Source organism: Periplaneta americana, chromosome 3 (genome assembly GCF_040183065.1).
Source record: "Periplaneta americana isolate PAMFEO1 chromosome 3, P.americana_PAMFEO1_priV1, whole genome shotgun sequence".
Lineage (NCBI taxonomy): Eukaryota > Metazoa > Arthropoda > Insecta > Blattodea > Blattidae > Periplaneta > Periplaneta americana.
Genome location: NC_091119.1, coordinates 155180585 through 155197737, shown reverse-complemented (window position 1 = coordinate 155197737; position 17153 = coordinate 155180585). Strand labels below are relative to the sequence as shown.

The window sequence follows — 17153 nt, the reverse complement described above, 5'->3', positions numbered from 1 at the left end:
AGTCGCGAACTAGTTAGACAAGACACAGGCCATCTTCTACCAGTCGCCAAGAAACAGATAGACTTAGTGCTTTGGTAAATGCCGTAAATGCTGTTAAAGATTCAGCTTGACTGCCACTGAAATAGTTGTTCCTACATAACCCTGGGTCGAGCGCGGGAAGGTTTTATATTATATAGAATGGACAGATAACACAGGCTGAAGGGATGTTAAGGTTAGAGCATTAGTATACAGCTGACTTCAATTAAGTGCAATTCAGTTTAATTCGTGACGGTGTAGTATACATTACAATAGCAAAATCTTATTTTATGATACGTATGTTAGGAAGATATTGTACAAAATGTGTCTTACTATAATTCAAGCAGTCGACAGTTCAAAATGGTGGAACAGTGTTTCTCAGCGTTTTTTTTTTTTTTTCTCGTTGTATGAAGTGCAGTAGTCAAGTAAAAATCGTCAATACACTTTCTTATGCTACAGAATAGATAGACATATAATTGTTTAATCTAATAACATATCTAATAACATATGGTTACAGATCCAGTAATTTAGTTGTTTCTTGTTATTGGTAACGTTAAATTATTATAATACCTCAATTTTTGTACAATATTCCACGTACCGTTATTTTCTTAATGCAATCGTGGAAAGACAGAAGAAAACGTCAGAGTAATTTACTAATAAGAATTTTCACAAAAACTTTTTTCCTGGCAGCTTCAGAAGTCCTTAATTCCAAAAGACACAGTATCGGACATGAGAGAAAACAATGAAGAGAGGATGCATTATAGTGCAGAAAATATGTTACTGTCACACCATATAAGACATTACTATAAAAGGAAATAATCACCTATATTAATATCAACACACATGCTCTATTAATTATTTTTCATTATCTTTGAAAGTAAATCAATGAATATTTCTGTAGATACACTTTAAAATGTAATTAGCGCCAGCTTAAGATTTGAAGCTCAGCAGTTATCTCAGCAATTCATCCTTAGGCATCGCAGTCAGGGAATCTCTCTAGATCCTTTAGACTCATACCGTTTTCTTGTAACGTCTTGTTTGCAGCCTCTATCGTATCTTTATCAGGATTTGCCACACGGAAACCGACATATATTTGAGCTGTGAACAAACAAACAAAAAGTATGAGTCACCAATCTGCATTATTATTGGACAAGAATTATTTTTAAAAATTAATTATAGCCCTATTCATTCATTCATTCATTCATTCATTCATTCATTCATTCATTCAGTGTTCTGCCCAAGGGCAGGTCTTTTACTGCAAATCCAGCTTTCTCCAATCTTTCCTATTTTCTACCTTCCTCTTTGTTTCCTCACATGATCCATATATCTTAATGTCGTCTTTCTTCTGATATCTTCTTCTGCCCCGAACTCTTCTCACGTTCACCAACCCTTCCAGTGCATCCTTCAGTAGGCAGTTTCTTCTCAGCCAGTGACCCAGCCAATTCCTTTTCCTCTTCCTGATCAGTTTCAGTAACATTCTTTCTTCGTCCACTCTTTCCAACATAGCTTCATTTCTTATTCTGTCTGTTCACTTCACACTATCCATTCTTCTTCATATCCACATTTCATTTCTATTCCCTTCTCTTTTCTTCGTCGTAATGTGCATGTTTCTGCCTCATACTATGCCACACTCCACATAAAGCATTTCGCTAGTCTCTTCCTTACGATTACGATTCTGGCAGCAACCATGTTACTGCTTATAGTACACCCCAAGTATTTGAAGCTGTCCAGTTGCTCTACTGCCTCCTTTAGAATTCGAAAGTTTACCTTCTTTACTTTTCTTCCTATCACCATGGTCTTCGTCTTATTTGCATTTATCTTCATCCCATACTGCTCACAGCTGTCATTTAGCTTCAGTAGCATATCCCTTAGTATCATCTCCTTTTCTGATAACAACGCCATATCAGTAAATCTTATGCACTTTATTCCTCTTCCTCCTACTATCACTCCTTTCATCTTCTGAAAACAGTTCTTTACTAAATCCTCCAAGTAAATGTTTAACAGATAGGTGATAAAGGACATCCTTGACGTACTCCTCTCCCAGTTTCACTTCCTTCAGAAATTTCTTCTCCTATTCTGACTTTGACTCGTTTCGTATAAAGATTACTGAACAACGTCCTCTCTTTCCAATCCACATCAATTTTCTTCAGGATCCCCATCGGTTTATTCCAATCAACTCTGTCAAAATCTTTTTCTAGTTCCACAAATACTACATAAACTTCTTTATTCTTCTATTTCGCCGATTGTTGTAGCAGTCCAATTACATCTCTCGTACCTTTTCCCTTCCTGAAGCCAAACTGCTCTTCTTCCAACTGTTCTTCCATCTTAGAATATAAACGTCGATTTAGTATTCGCAAGAGAATCTTCGCCGAGTGTGATATCAGGCTGATAGTCCTGAACTCGTTACATTTCTTGGCATTATTTTATTAAGGCTTATAAAGATTATATTTTGAAGTTGATATAATATTTATGAAAATTTAAACATACACAAAACAAAATAAACTGTATTGGCAAAACAATATGGTTTAAATCAGTTATAATGCTTATAATGTTCTGAGAAGGAGGATGGTGAAATAGAGAGTGTAGCCTACACCACAGGACGAGAGATGGGACGTTGGATGTTCAATGAACCTCAGGAAAGCATAACAATGTGGTAACATCTATTCCCAGATATTTTTGAGTTAAAGCGTTAAATGTTATTTTTTAAGCATTTCCAATTGCCTACTGATGAAAGTGGGTAACAGGTTGAGTCTTTACAATAAATGAAAACTATTTTTGAATATCTTCGCAAGGAATTCAGGCGTTTAGGAGTGTCATCAAGCATATAGTCTACCGAAAAATTCGATAAATAAAGATATATACTCACGATGATCCACTCTTTCCACGCAACCTATAACAACCACGTACTTTTCGTAATCGATTCCCATGACGAAGAAAACGGCTTTCCAAAGATCTGCAACAACAGAATGTTCGTACACAATGCAATACAGCGCAAAGCTTAGTTTTTTAATCGTAATGATAATTGAAGACCTGAATTGACAAACATCCCAAGTCCACAATTTACTGAATGTGATTTTTTACCTGACATATTTAGCGTTTTGCATAGGCTACCATCCTGCATCCTGTAAAAAAGAATATATCAAGTCTGACTCTAAGCCTGTGTTTTTTAATCATACAACTAGGCTATATTCAATTGCTCTTATATGGGAAGCCTATGTAGTTTTCTTGCTTTCCTGATCAAGTTACTTCAATGGACTTGAAATGTTTGTCAATTCAGGTATTCAATTCAGGTCGTCAATTACATTCTGAAATACTTTTCGATTGCAGCGATATTTTACTACTTAATTAACTTATTATTCCCAGAGGATGAATTTTACCAGCAATCGAAAAATATTGGGAATAAATTTGAAGAAGGAACAAAAAAAGTTTTCTTCCCAGACAGGATTCGAACCACGAAAGTCTTAGTTACCAGTCTATCGTGCTCTGGAGTGAACAAGGCTCTGAAATCAGCTACAAGGCATCGGTCCGGTTTTTTTTTGCCACTACTGTACATTTACTTTCCCACGACTTCTTCACGATCATCCCCTAATATTTTACACGCACTACCGATCGGTAATCACTATTTTTATCGTGTTAAAATCTGAACTTACCTTGCACGTTATCTTCGAATTCCTGAAAATAACTTGTTGAGTTCCATTCCCTCAGAAATCCCTTGAACTCTTGATCACGTTTCTCCCTGTTGGAACAACACACATTTTTAGAAGTGCAGAAAATCTAACATGATATCGTAGTCCTCACAAACGTTCTTGGTGAGTAAGAATGTTAATTAATGCCTGGAGGACAGTAACGACCGATTTCCGCTATATATACAGAGTGAGTCATATGTATGTTTGGAAAACGAGTGAGCGTGTTCCTCGATCAAAAATAAGAACAATTCCTTATATGAAAATTTGACGGAAAATGCTTATTTATTGAAAGAAATAGTGACTTGTTTTCATAAGTATCTGATAATTGTGTTGCTTTTGTTTTGATTTCGTACCAGTGTTTGTTTACAAACAACACAGTGACAAGACAGTAGTACATTGCTTTTGTTTTGACTGGACGCGGCGGTCCAGTGCCTTGGCTACCAAGATCACCCGACTTCATCTCATTAGATTTTTATTTTTGGGGCACTTGAAGGCTATCGTCTATGCAACACCAGTGAATGATACAGAGGATCATGCCAATGCATGCCAATTGATCCATGACGACAACATGCTATTTGAGCGAAGTCGCCAGTCGTCTGTACGTCGTCCTCAGACATGTGTAAACAAAGGAGGGGGGACACATTGAGCACCTTTTGTAAACGTTAAATGACAAGTTTCGAAACATGTACTTGTGACACAACAGAAAAAAAACAAAAACAAAGTAGGATCATTTCTGCAATAAATATGCATTTTCCGTCAAATTTTCATATCGGGAATTGTTATTATTTTGTATCCAGGAGCATGCTCACGCGTTTTCCAAACATATTTATGACTCACCCTGTATTTATATAGTATGGTTACCTTAATTTTTCACACTCGTATAGACACGTTTAAGCTCTCAATATTTGCTTCAAAATGATTTTAATAGGAAATATGAATATAATTTTGTCGATATTAATGATTTTGTAGGAATCTAACGCCTGATTTCTGGCATGATATTTTTCAAGAGCCGCTCAGGTTACGTAAATTTTTAACACAAATTCGTAGTAATACTTTCAAGCTCTAAATATTTTCTTTGAACTAATTTTCCATCGGAGTAATATTCTGCAAATAATTAATGAACTTATCTGCCGAAAGCAAATCGCAGACATAACTTACTATGATATTTACACCATTTACTTTATTAATTCGATGGTATTTGAGTAAAAGGGGAAAAGTAAAAAAAAAAAACGAGTTTTCAGTTAAATCAAAATTAAACACTGGACTCTTATTGCAAATAATTTTCTACACAAATAGAATTATATTAAACGCTAGTATTCTTTTGTTTTTTGCACACCCACTTGAATTTAACTTGTGCAGTCCCCTGGGGAACAAAACTCTATTTGCACAAAAAATGACTTAACCTCCTCTACCCGAAAATATATAATTTATCTTAAATAAGAAAATATTGTAAAAAAAACGTTTCATAGCCGTTTTCATGTAAATAAAAAATATGAGCATTTTTTAAACAGAGAACCCGTAATTTGTTTATCATTACAATTCATATGCTTCAATTCTGAATGTATTGACTAACTTAGGCCATACGAAAAAAAAATAAATAAACGTCCAAAAATTTATGATAGAACTCTGTACACAAGCATACCTGGATATATATATATATATATATATATATATATATATATATATATATATATATATATCCAAAACAGAATTTTGGTATCAGTGTCGCTGAGAATGTGCACTGCCGTGAAAATCTAGAAACTAATTTCCCCTTATAATTAGTGTTAATAAATAATAAGAAAATTGTATAGCATGTAAATTCTTCTGACCATCATCTTTCATTGACACAGATTCGTTAGCCTATGTACTGTATCAATCTTGTGGTGGAGGATTCGGGTGACTTCAATCCAATGAATAAAAAAGACATGGGCTACATTAAGTTAATTTTGTACAGATCTAAAAATTTCTCACTGTCTACATTGCTCAAATGCAAAATGTCTCACTCACTTCTCATAAATAAATAAAGTATGCACTCCCATGTAAATTTATATGATTATAGTGAACTAATTAATCAATGTACCATTGACGTCTGGATGTAAATTTATTGTTATTCCGAATTGTTACATTTTCTTGCAGATGGCGTATTAAACAGCAAATAATGCTACCTCGACTGAAATTTGAGTATGTTACAAACATAGGCATATCAAAGAAAATACGTCTACAGTAATAAATGAAGGGTTCAGAACCATAGTGGGCCAAGCGCCAGTTACTGAAACCGTAGAAAACAAGGGTTAAAATGAAGTTATTACCATAATTCAATGGACACACATAGCAAGTAATATAAAGTATACACATTAAAACTAAATGATATATAAATCTTCATTAAACCATGGTATTCACTTAACTTTAACCCTTGCTTTCTCCGTTTTTAATAAATGGCGCTTGGCCCACTATGGTTCTGAATCCTTCAAATATGACATTTCTGACTTTGTAATGTATGAGAAGAACACTAACTTTTGGAAACTATAGACCTCTACTGCTTTGTTGTAGGCTATAGTTTAATGTCATCCCAAAAACGTGTACAGAATTAAAATTCCAGACGAAATCAGTATTATTATAGTTCAAATGTTAATATTACTTACAGACGGTTGTATGTCACTGTATTCGACACGCTCTTGTCACCTTGAGGGATGATATCTTCTCGGAGGCACCCAAAATAAGTCTCCATTTCACTTGGAGTATGATATAACCATATCCAGTGACCATTGAACTATAACACAATTAGATTTTCATCAAATTCTCCTGATGCTAGTTAAGGGTGGTCCACAATAAACGGGAACGAGAACCAGACGGAGAGCGGTAAGTGGATGACATTAACTTGAATATTTTTTATTTCTAATAAACTGGGAATGTAAACGACTATGCATATCGATATGTATGTCAATAAATATATGTAAATTCACTATTACGTATTCTTATGTTATTTGTGTATATTTGACCAATGGCATTCCCTCATGAGTAGCCTACAAGCCAGCCAACGTAAACACAGGTTAATCAACTTCAAAATTTATGACACAGAATGTTTTAGAATTCAATTCAGGTGGTAATATGGACACATAATACACGTAGCATATATTGAAAATGATTCTACAAGCAATGGATGAAGGAGAAATTATGTTATGGCTCCTTGCTACAAAATATACGACGCCCAATATCTTTATGATGACAACAGAAAAAAATCTATAGGCTGTGATCGGAAACGAAAACGGCAAACTAAAACTTCGCCAACCTTTATTGTGGACCAGGCTTTAATAATACAACAATGTAGCCTACAGTTTAACTTAAATCTTTTTAAACGGATTCATATTATATTTTATCAATTACAATCCTAGATCATATGTACACAGATTGCTCGGCGTTATGGGCTTTAACGGTAACAACTTTTGTCAGGTTTACTATGTTTACTAGTTGTTACATAACAGTCACGTCATGACTCCCATTTGAATTGCATTAGCGACTGTACTGCCATCTCGTGTACGTTTACGGCGGACGGGTGGCGATCCTGGCGATTGTTCTCTTCAAAGTACGGTCGATTTTAACGTAGGAATGGTTATGTGATCTGGGGTACAATTGAGAAACTGGTTGCAATAAGAGCGACCTGTCGAGTAAGGTTGTTACTGCATTGACATTATTTGTGAAATATTTATTATTTATTTATATTTATTATTAAAATATTATTTGTAGAATATTAACTTCTCGCAACCCAACGCTGTGGTCTCGTAGTAGCGTCTTCGTTTCCGAACCCAGTGGGCCGGAGTTCGATTCCTTAGAGTAAGTTGCCTGGGTGAAGTTTTCTCGGGGTTTTTTCCTCACTCTTATGGATGAATATCAGGTAACTTTATCAGGCGTATGGAACCCCATTCATTCTAGCCACTTCCTTTCCTCCCTTATCATCCTTTCCTCTTCATTCCTGGTTGCCTTACTTGGTTTTCAGATCGTGCCTGCGGCGGCCCTCCAAAGCTGCTGACTCTCTCAGCCGGCCTCCATGGATATGTCAAGCTGTGGTAATTGGTGAAGAGCAATGGAACCCACTCCCCTCCCGGCGGGAGAGGGGTTTTACACCTCAGACCACTGCGGAGACGGGAGAGGGAGCTTACAACTCAGACCGTTTGAGGGGAGAAATGTGAGGGGGCTGTTGGCGTAGAATGGTACTTGGGTTTGGAAGGATGGCGAGACTGGTCGTCAGGGTGTTAGCAGTTAAGTGGGGTCGGTGGGCATGAAACGCATCCCAGGGTCGCACAATAGACCTCAGATAATAGATAATAGATGTATATATGAGCCAGAATATCAATCAGAGATATTTCTTCCTGTATGATTTAAAATTATCTTTGTGTGAAGCCTATATTTCGTCAAACGATCACATCAAATAAAGAAAATGGCATAGGACTACGTATATTTGTAAAGAAGCCTAAATTCAAAGTAATTTAAATAAAATTAGTTAAAGTGTATGAACTGCTTACTTATAATATACAGAGTGATCCGTTGGGTATGGATAAAATAAAAACACCGTAAAACATTTCCTACTGAACTTTATTTGTTGAAACTTTTTTCATAAAACACTGAAAAATGGGAGATTCCTCAGAGTTCAACATGACCCCCATTGTGCACCCTGCACAACTGATAACGGTGATGCAATTCAGCCCATGTCCTTTGTAACATAAGAGGGGTGATTTGTTGAAAAGCTTGAGTAATTTTTACTCTCAGTTCATCAATGTTCTTGGGTTTCTCTGAATAGAGAACGTCTTTAACAAAACCCCACACGAAGAATCGAGGGGGGGGGGGGGTTAGATCTGGAGAATTCGGGGTCCAAGCCAAGAGATAGTTGTTTCTCGTACTGGGTTTCGCCTGCGACCTCCTGCATGTTTTTTTTTAAACACAGAACCTGTTTTTACAAATGTTCGATACCACAACATTATGGAATCGTATTAAGGTACAATATGCACACCATACTCACGCCAAAATTCTCTTTGAACTCTTTTAACACACTCAAATTTAGCATACCAAAGAACACATTATGCCCGTTGTTGATTTGTAGTAGCCATTTTAATCATCTGCGATTTTCATTTCTCCTTTCAGATTATGCATTGTTGATTGTCATATATGGAAACTCTTATCTTTTAATCATAATATAACCGCAAGAAATTTTTTCCTACTATCATAATAACTTTATAATAATAAATTAATATTATTCATACCCAAACCGAGCAGACTGTACATTAAAGTGAGTTAAATCTAATCACAGTTAATGTCCACAAATTCATACCTTTTTGAAGTCGAAATTTGTGATAGGTACAGGGCCAACTTCACACCCATTACTAGAAGTGAAAATCACACCAGCGACCAAACTCAGAGCTAGGAATAGCAACATCTTCAACTAGGACCTGTGAAGACAAATATGGAAATATTAAATTCATGTAGGCCTACTCGTAATTCATTACCTGCACGTGAAACTGACATTTGTTTAAAAATGAAGAAGCACATTCCTGGAATGTGATTTTATTTCAAGGTATTACATGAGAAAGACTCTCTATTGTTCCATAATAATCGTTACATTATAAATGAAACTGAATAGCTACCCAGAACGTAGGAAAATCCACTATCTTTCTCTCCTTTTTCACATAATGCATTTCTCCACTCCTGTCTATCTTGTGTCTCGTTTTCAAAATGTATCCACCCACCATAATCTAGACACACGATCACAACACTCCTTAATAATATCGACTCTGAATAATTTCGAGGGAAAAATTGTTCCGGAGCCGGGTATCGAACCTGGGACCTTTGGTTTAACGTACCAACGCTCTACCACTGAGCTACTCGGGAGAGTTCCCGAGTAGCTTAGTGGTAGAGCGTTGGTACGTTAAACCAAAGGTCCCAGGTTCGATACCCGGCTCCGGAACAATTTTTCCCTCGAAATTATTCAAATCAACTTTACAGGGAGTTATACCTGAAATCTTGATTTGCAATATCGACTCTCTCCCACCGAACATCCTCATATTCATATGATCATGATGAATATTATTATTATTATTATTATTATTATTATTATTATTATTATTATTATTATTATTATTATTATTATTATTCTAGTCGTCATGAAGAGCAGTCGACTTTTTGTGTAGCTCCGCTGTTTTCACAGTGTTTAGTTGTTACTACATTCGTCTGTGTCCTCATTTAAGGCTCTTAGTTAACTGCGTACAATGCCGCCTAGTAAAGATACATGTTCTAAATGTAGCGCTGCTTTCTTCGGCAGACAAAAGTTCCTGAAGTGTGTTGGGCCTTGTGGCCTAAGATTTCATCTTGATTGTTTAAATATGAGTGAAGTGGAATACGATTTTTTCATGAAGGGAGGCATTTCCTCCTTCAAGTGTGATGAGTGTACCAGTGCTGCGAAGGCGGTTCATGGTGATAACACTCCTGTGAAACCGACCAAGAAGACCGATAAGAAGATCATCTCGCCTACTAGGGAACTTGAACTACCTAATTTACAAAGTAAGGAATCTCTCTCTGTACAAATAGAGACGGTACAATTGAATAGTGAATCCATTCTAGATACTTTAACAGTTATTCTGGAGCATGTTAAAAATCTTGAAAAGGAAATGGGTGAATTAAAGAGCGAGAATACTGCCCTCAAATTACAAATGGCCGAGATTTTGGTAAAAAATTCCTGTCCTTGTAAGCCTGATCAGATTGTCCCTAAATTGGGTCAACAGTCCACTGTTCACCCGGTTACTAAATCCTACAGTAGTGTTTTGTTTGACACTGTTAATTCTCGCAATCATGCGAAGTCAGCACCGAGTACTTCATTTGCTCTTACTCATCATAACAGTAATGAGGTAATCTCTGCTGTCGTACGCACAGACGATAGCACTGTTGCGTTATCAAATAACGTAGACTCTGATGGATTTCAAACTGTCACTCGCAAAAAATTTAAGAAACGAGATCCTAAAGTTGGCACTCTAACTAATAGCAACTTAGAAATGGCTCCAGAGAGAATCAGAACCAAATCTCTTTTTGTTTCTAGATTTAGTCCTAATGTAAACGAGAATAATATTAAGGATTCACTCTTTCATCAACGTAAATTAAGGTCTCTCGAAATAACTAAATTGAAAACAAAATACCAGTCGTATTCCTCTTTTCATATCTCAGTTGATGAGAGGGATTTCGAGTTAATTAATAATTCTGATGTTTGGCCTGCGGGATGCCTCATTGCACCCTTTTTTGGTAAACTTAAACCTGAGCAGCATTTTGCTCCACCAGGTTCTTCAGTTGATTCTAGGGTTAATGCCTCTTAATATTATTCTCTAACTCTCAATGCACAGTTCTAATAATCATCTTGAGATATTTTACCAAAATGTTCGTGGTCTTAATACAAAAATTGATGAAATTTTTCAAAATGTAGTAAGTAATAATGATATGATTATCTGTCTTACTGAAACATGGTTATCTGAATCAGTATTAAATACAAACTTATTCCCTAACAATTATACTGTGTTTCGAGCAGACAGAACGTATGAGGACACCAATAAAAAAAGAGGTGGGGGTGTCCTAACAGCGATTAACAACCAGTTACCTTTTACCTGTCGCCGATATGATTTAGAAATTATTAATGAATGTGTTTGGATTGAAATTAAAATGGCTGATGGTATTAATTTATTAATTGGAAATCATTACTTCCCACCTGATTTCGGTCATAATCACTTAAAATCTTACCTCAATTTTCTTGAAAAAACCTTGATACTCATAATTTTAGAATAGTAATTATTGGTGATTTCAATTGTCCTGGTATGGATTGGTCAACTGGTTTTAATCTTAATGATATTCATTACTACTCTAAAATTAAGTCCAGTGATTTATATTCCTCGTCTTGCCTTCTGGGATTAAACCAAATTAATTTTACTGTCTCAAGTAAAAATCTACTTGATCTTGTCTTTACTAATATTATTAATAGTACAGTAAACTAGCCAATCATTCTCTAGTTTTGGAGGATTCTTATCATCCATCTATCTCCATTAATCTTGAAGTGTATTTGTCGCTACCTGATCACTGCCAATCTAGTACCTTCATAAACTATTCTCAAGGTGATTACTTGAAACTCTATTCCACTCTATACAATCATGATTGGAATTCCATATATCAAACTATTGATGTTAACGTTGCTGCTAACGCGTTATCCCAGATTATGAACAAAGCTATTTATCTTGCTGTTCCTGTCACTTTCGTAAAAAAATCGCACTATCCTAAATGGTTTTCAAATACCTTGCGTATACTTATTAGGAAAAAGAACAAAGCACATAGAAATTTTAAGAAATTCAAAACTGATCACCATTATCAAATTTTTTCCAATTACAGAAAACAAGTTAAAGCTATGATTAAATCTGACAAATTTAAATGGTTACAATCCATTGATGAAAATTTGAAGAATGAACCTAATAAATTTTGGAAATACGTAGAATCTTTTCGTAAATCCAATAATTATCCCACCGAATTATTAATAAATGGGATTCACATTACTGATCAGCAAGAAATTGCTAATGCATTTGCTAATCAATTCAAATCGATTCAAAAACAGCCTAATTCTAATCTCTGTTTGTTGGAGTATAATTCTACTGACTTCTTATCCTTACCTAAAATTACAGTTGAAGACGTTTCATTAGCCATAAAAAAGCTTAAACCTAATAAATCAAAGGGCACTGATGGCATTCCTAATTTTATTATTAAGGGATGTTCTAATATTCTAATACCCGTTTTAACCTTTATATTTAATTTAAGTTTATTAACCGGTACATACCCTATGCTTTGGAAAGAAGCATCCGTTATTCCTATCTTTAAGAATGGTAAAAAAAATGTTGTTTCCAATTATAGACCTATTGCAATATTAAACAATTTCTCAAAAAGTTTTGAAAAAATAATCCACAAACATGTTTCATTTTATGTTAAGAATAAAATTAATTCAGCACAACATGGTTTTACTAAAGGTAAATCAACAACTACAAACTTAGTATCCTACCTTAATCTTGTTATGCCTGTTGTTGAAACCCAAGGTCAAATTGACTCAATTTAAATCGACTTTAGCAAAGCGTTTGATGTTGTACCTCACAATATTCTGATAAATAAATTTAAAAACTTTGGTCTCTCTTCTAACTACGTGAGCTGGTTTGAAAACTATTTAACTAATAGACAATGTTGTGTTCGTCTTGGTGATTCTCTCTCGGACCCATTTAATTGTTTATGTGGAGTTCCCCAAGGATCTACATTGGGCCCTCTATTATTTTTATTATTTATTGATGACATATGTAAAAGAATAAGTTCAAACTACCTGTTATTTGCTGATGATCTCAAAATCTTTCGCTCAATAAATAGTTCTGCCGATTGCCAAACTCTTCAAAATGATATTAACTCCATTGAACTTTGGTCTGACATTAATGGAATGAAAATTAATGAAACAAAAACTTTTGTCATTTCGTACTCTCGAAAAACTACTTCCATAAAATTTAATTATTCTCTTAATAACGCCTGTATTATTAGGAAAAATTCTATAAAAGATCTTGGTGTACTACTCGATTCTAAATTATACTTTCACGATCATGTTCAATATATTTATAATCATTCAATAAGAATGCTTGGTTTAATAAGGTCTATAACCTATTCTTTTTCTACTCCTGAGTCACTATTAATTCTATACTTTACTTTGGTTCGCTCTAAACTTGAATATGCATCTGTAGCCTGGAATTCCATTACTTCAACCGATTCGGTTAAATTGGAAAATATTCAAAGAAAATTTATTTCCTTATGTGCTTTTCGATATATACCCAATTCCACTGACTTTAACTATGATATTACCTGTAAATATTTTAACTGTTGTAGCCTTTATGCTAGACGTCTAAATCTTTATTATCAATTTTTTTGCAAAGTTATCAAGGGTGATATTGATTGTGAGTCTATCTTAAACAATATCAGCCTTCGTATTCCTATAAAAGGTTTAAGATTTCAAAAAAATTTTTATAACCGAAATTCAAAATCACTTTCTCCAGTCTGTAGATGCATAAAATATGCCAATTTGCATGGGCACAATTTAGATCCTTTTAAGGTTTAGTTTCGTTTTGATTATTAGTTTTTACTGTTTGTACTCAATTGTATTCATGTATGTTTTTGTTATTTAAGATATTATTTATTTTTGTTTTGCACCTTTGTATCTTCTGTTTGTGTATTGTGCTGAACTATAATTGGCCTCTGGCTGTTGTTCAGCACACAAATATTAATAATAAATAAAATAAATAAATAAATTATTATAAAATATCAAATGTATTATCAATTTGACTTCTGGCACAATTTATAATAATTTCCCTCCTTATGAGAAATTAGTGTTGTTGGCTACCTTCATAAATTCGGCATGCTTGTTGGGTCAAAAACTATATATCCAAATCGCTAAATTATTCTGTCCTTCCAGTACAGAAAAAGGAGAAGCGGAAAGACGGGGCAATAAAAGCCAAATAAATGTGATGCACAAAATACTAAGAAATTTTATCGCAAGGTTCATTTCGTGCAGTTAGAGACAATGAAAACCAACTAATAACAATTAATTAATCGTATATATCAGGGATGTTAAATCGCCTGCATTAAGTGCTGATACTACAAGCAATACAAATCCAACAAGGTTCACTTTTTAGCAAGATAAAGTGGAATCATCGCTCTTAAGGAAATGTTGTGCGGGTTCTTGAGAGCACGAAGTGCAAGCGCTTTGACATCCCTGGTATGTACATTATTACCGAATCATAAACTTCTATAAGCATGTGAGCGATAGACAGAGAAAAACTGCTTTAATTTGTAGTTTTTCTGTTGCAATTCACTTTGTAATTATTCAAGTATAGATATACTGAATTGTATCGATTTTGAGTGAGTAAATAACACGGCTTTCAATTTCTGAACGTTAAACCGAAAACTCTTTCTCACGTAGCCTATATAAAAATATTTTTTGACAGTATTTCTTATTTTCACCAACTTCTTTCCTCTTACGAATGAGATGCTGTCTATACGCGAAAATACGTTGCTTTATCTTACGAAAATTTTATTATTAGTTGTTTTTTTAACTAGTGGGTTTAGGAACAAGTAGGACTAATGAAGAAAAGCTTATGTTACATTATTCTTCTTATACTCACTTGAGACTTGCAGTGCCCACAAAGCTAGTCGGGTGTTTCTCCGCACTTCACTTACTCGTACGTGTATTTATACTTGGCGTATACCGAATAAAAATCAGTCACACACATTTGTCGTGATATGTTTCGGATTAGGAATAAATATATGGGTCTGGCTCTTCTTATCGTAACCTTTTTAAATAACAATGAACTTTGACAAGATATTGAAAAACATAAATAAGACTGAAGAGACAAGTAAAATTATCGTATTACACACGATTAAATTTACAGTCTTAGACAAAAGGAAAAATGACCGACAGCCATACCCAAAGTCCCCTTCGAAAGACTTCGGTTGATTCCGTGAGAGCGTAGGTTTACACATGAAGGAATTCCTTATGCATGACATCGCTCTGTTTTTCCTTTGTTTTGTTTGTTTGTTGATTTTCTGTCTGTTTACATAGCGAATATACAGGGTCGTTATTTTATTTTTACTAACATTTTTAATATTAACTTGGCTATACCTTTGGATTAAAGGTTGATAACCGGAAACACCGTTTGCTACCCCATTCCACTACTGGAGTTCGATGATACTGGTGTAAAATACAAACAAATCACTTCACTAGGTATAGGAGAGAAGAAAAGTAATTCAACCATTTACGTAAACTAGGAAATATCGCAATTTTGTGTTTCATAATTTTCATTAGTTTTTTATTTAATCAAAATACAGTACAGTATTAACAACAAGTATTTTACTCACGAACTGAGTTATACATGAGAACGCATTCATTATGCAGTGTATATTATACTGTCTACAGCACATTAGCGTACAATATAGAGAATGAAGTTGAATTGAAAAATAATCATAATATGGATATTTAAACACGTTTTTGAAAATGGTGACCGTTCAGTTCGATACAGGCTTCAATTCTTCTGTGCATATTATCGCACTATAGACTATTGCATCTAATTCCAATTACCAGTTTCATCCTTCGAACTACTAACTAATGTTGAAATAATTCTGTACCTACTCTATAAAAGAGTACCTTATCTACTGTAAATTCAATCTTCACTTCTGCCCGACCCGCACAGACAAAATTACTCAGACATACTACCTACTGTCCGTCCAAGTGATTATGTCGCAGGATTGTAGAAAAGGAGGAAATCACGTGACAGTTAATTACTTCAACAAGGCCCTTTCATTTAAGTTATTTTAAACACTTGTATAATATTACGTAGTCGTCCAATTCCTAACAGAAATTAATGTTTTCAGAAAAGATCTAAGACAGCCCAGCCACTAGCCTTTACAGAGGGGTGAGTAGAAGCAGGTGGGGGAAATCAGGATGCGGTGTAGGCAAACGGACGACAATACCTGTGCGAAAATATGATTCAATATTGAAAGCTCCTTCGTCACTGTAAAATGCGAACATATTTCTGGAACGTACTATACTCACTAACTCAGTACTGTTTACTTGGTTCTGTGTGGAGGACAGTTAGAACTTCATTAGTAAAAGGAGTGGGAATGAAGTATATTCAAAAACTCAGGTACAATAAAAATTGAAGTAAAAATAAAATGATGTCCCTGTATATTCAAGGAGTAAATTAGGTACAAAATAAATATCATATTCCTAGTTATGCGAACCAGGCCCTGCCCGAAGTGGCCTTAGCCAAATTCACGCTACATGAGAGCGGTCATTTGTTATGTCTGAGACTGTATATAGACGATTATTTCTTACTCAAAAGTCTATGTTATACACACTCTGATAATTATGTAAAAAAAAAAGATAACTTTATGGAAGTCTTTCAAGCGTCTTACAACTTGAACAGTGATCTATGTGTGAGAACCAGACCATCGTTATTCTGTGCATGAGACTAATGAACACAAAGACGAATAAAATTGAATTTGTGGTTCAAAACATTAATTTGATAATGTTTTTAATCAAAACTGTAAACGTACACACATATAAACGAGGGCGCACAAATATTTGCAACCTCAAACATTCAAGCTCAGATACTAACAACACACACAAACAACAAACCGCATGCGTGAGTAACACCTGCAACCATATATAGATATAGGCGCAAATACTTGAAACGGCATGCTCACAAATGCTTGCAATCATATATAGGCACAAACACGCACACACATTTGGAACAGCACACATGTTCGTAGCAATATTTACAACAGCACACACGTGTGGAAATAATATCACAGCACACATATGCGCAAATACACTCAACCGCACATACACACACATAAAAC

The 17153-nt window shown here is 34.8% G+C and overlaps 1 protein-coding gene across 1 annotated transcript; it reads right to left on the bottom strand.

Annotated features, from left to right (window-relative positions):
* Window positions 1–236: 236 nt before the first annotated feature.
* LOC138696714 (uncharacterized) lies at window positions 237–15041 on the bottom strand. The gene is made up of 6 exons (XM_069822035.1): window positions 14918–15041; window positions 9025–9142; window positions 6344–6471; window positions 3666–3751; window positions 2882–2968; window positions 237–1113 (listed from the first exon to the last, which is right to left on the bottom strand). The coding sequence occupies exons 2-6, from the start codon at window positions 9127–9129 to the stop codon at window positions 986–988; spliced, it is 534 nt and encodes a 177-aa protein (XP_069678136.1). The 5' UTR covers window positions 9130–9142; window positions 14918–15041; the 3' UTR covers window positions 237–985.
* Between the last annotated feature and the right edge of the window lie 2112 nt (window positions 15042–17153).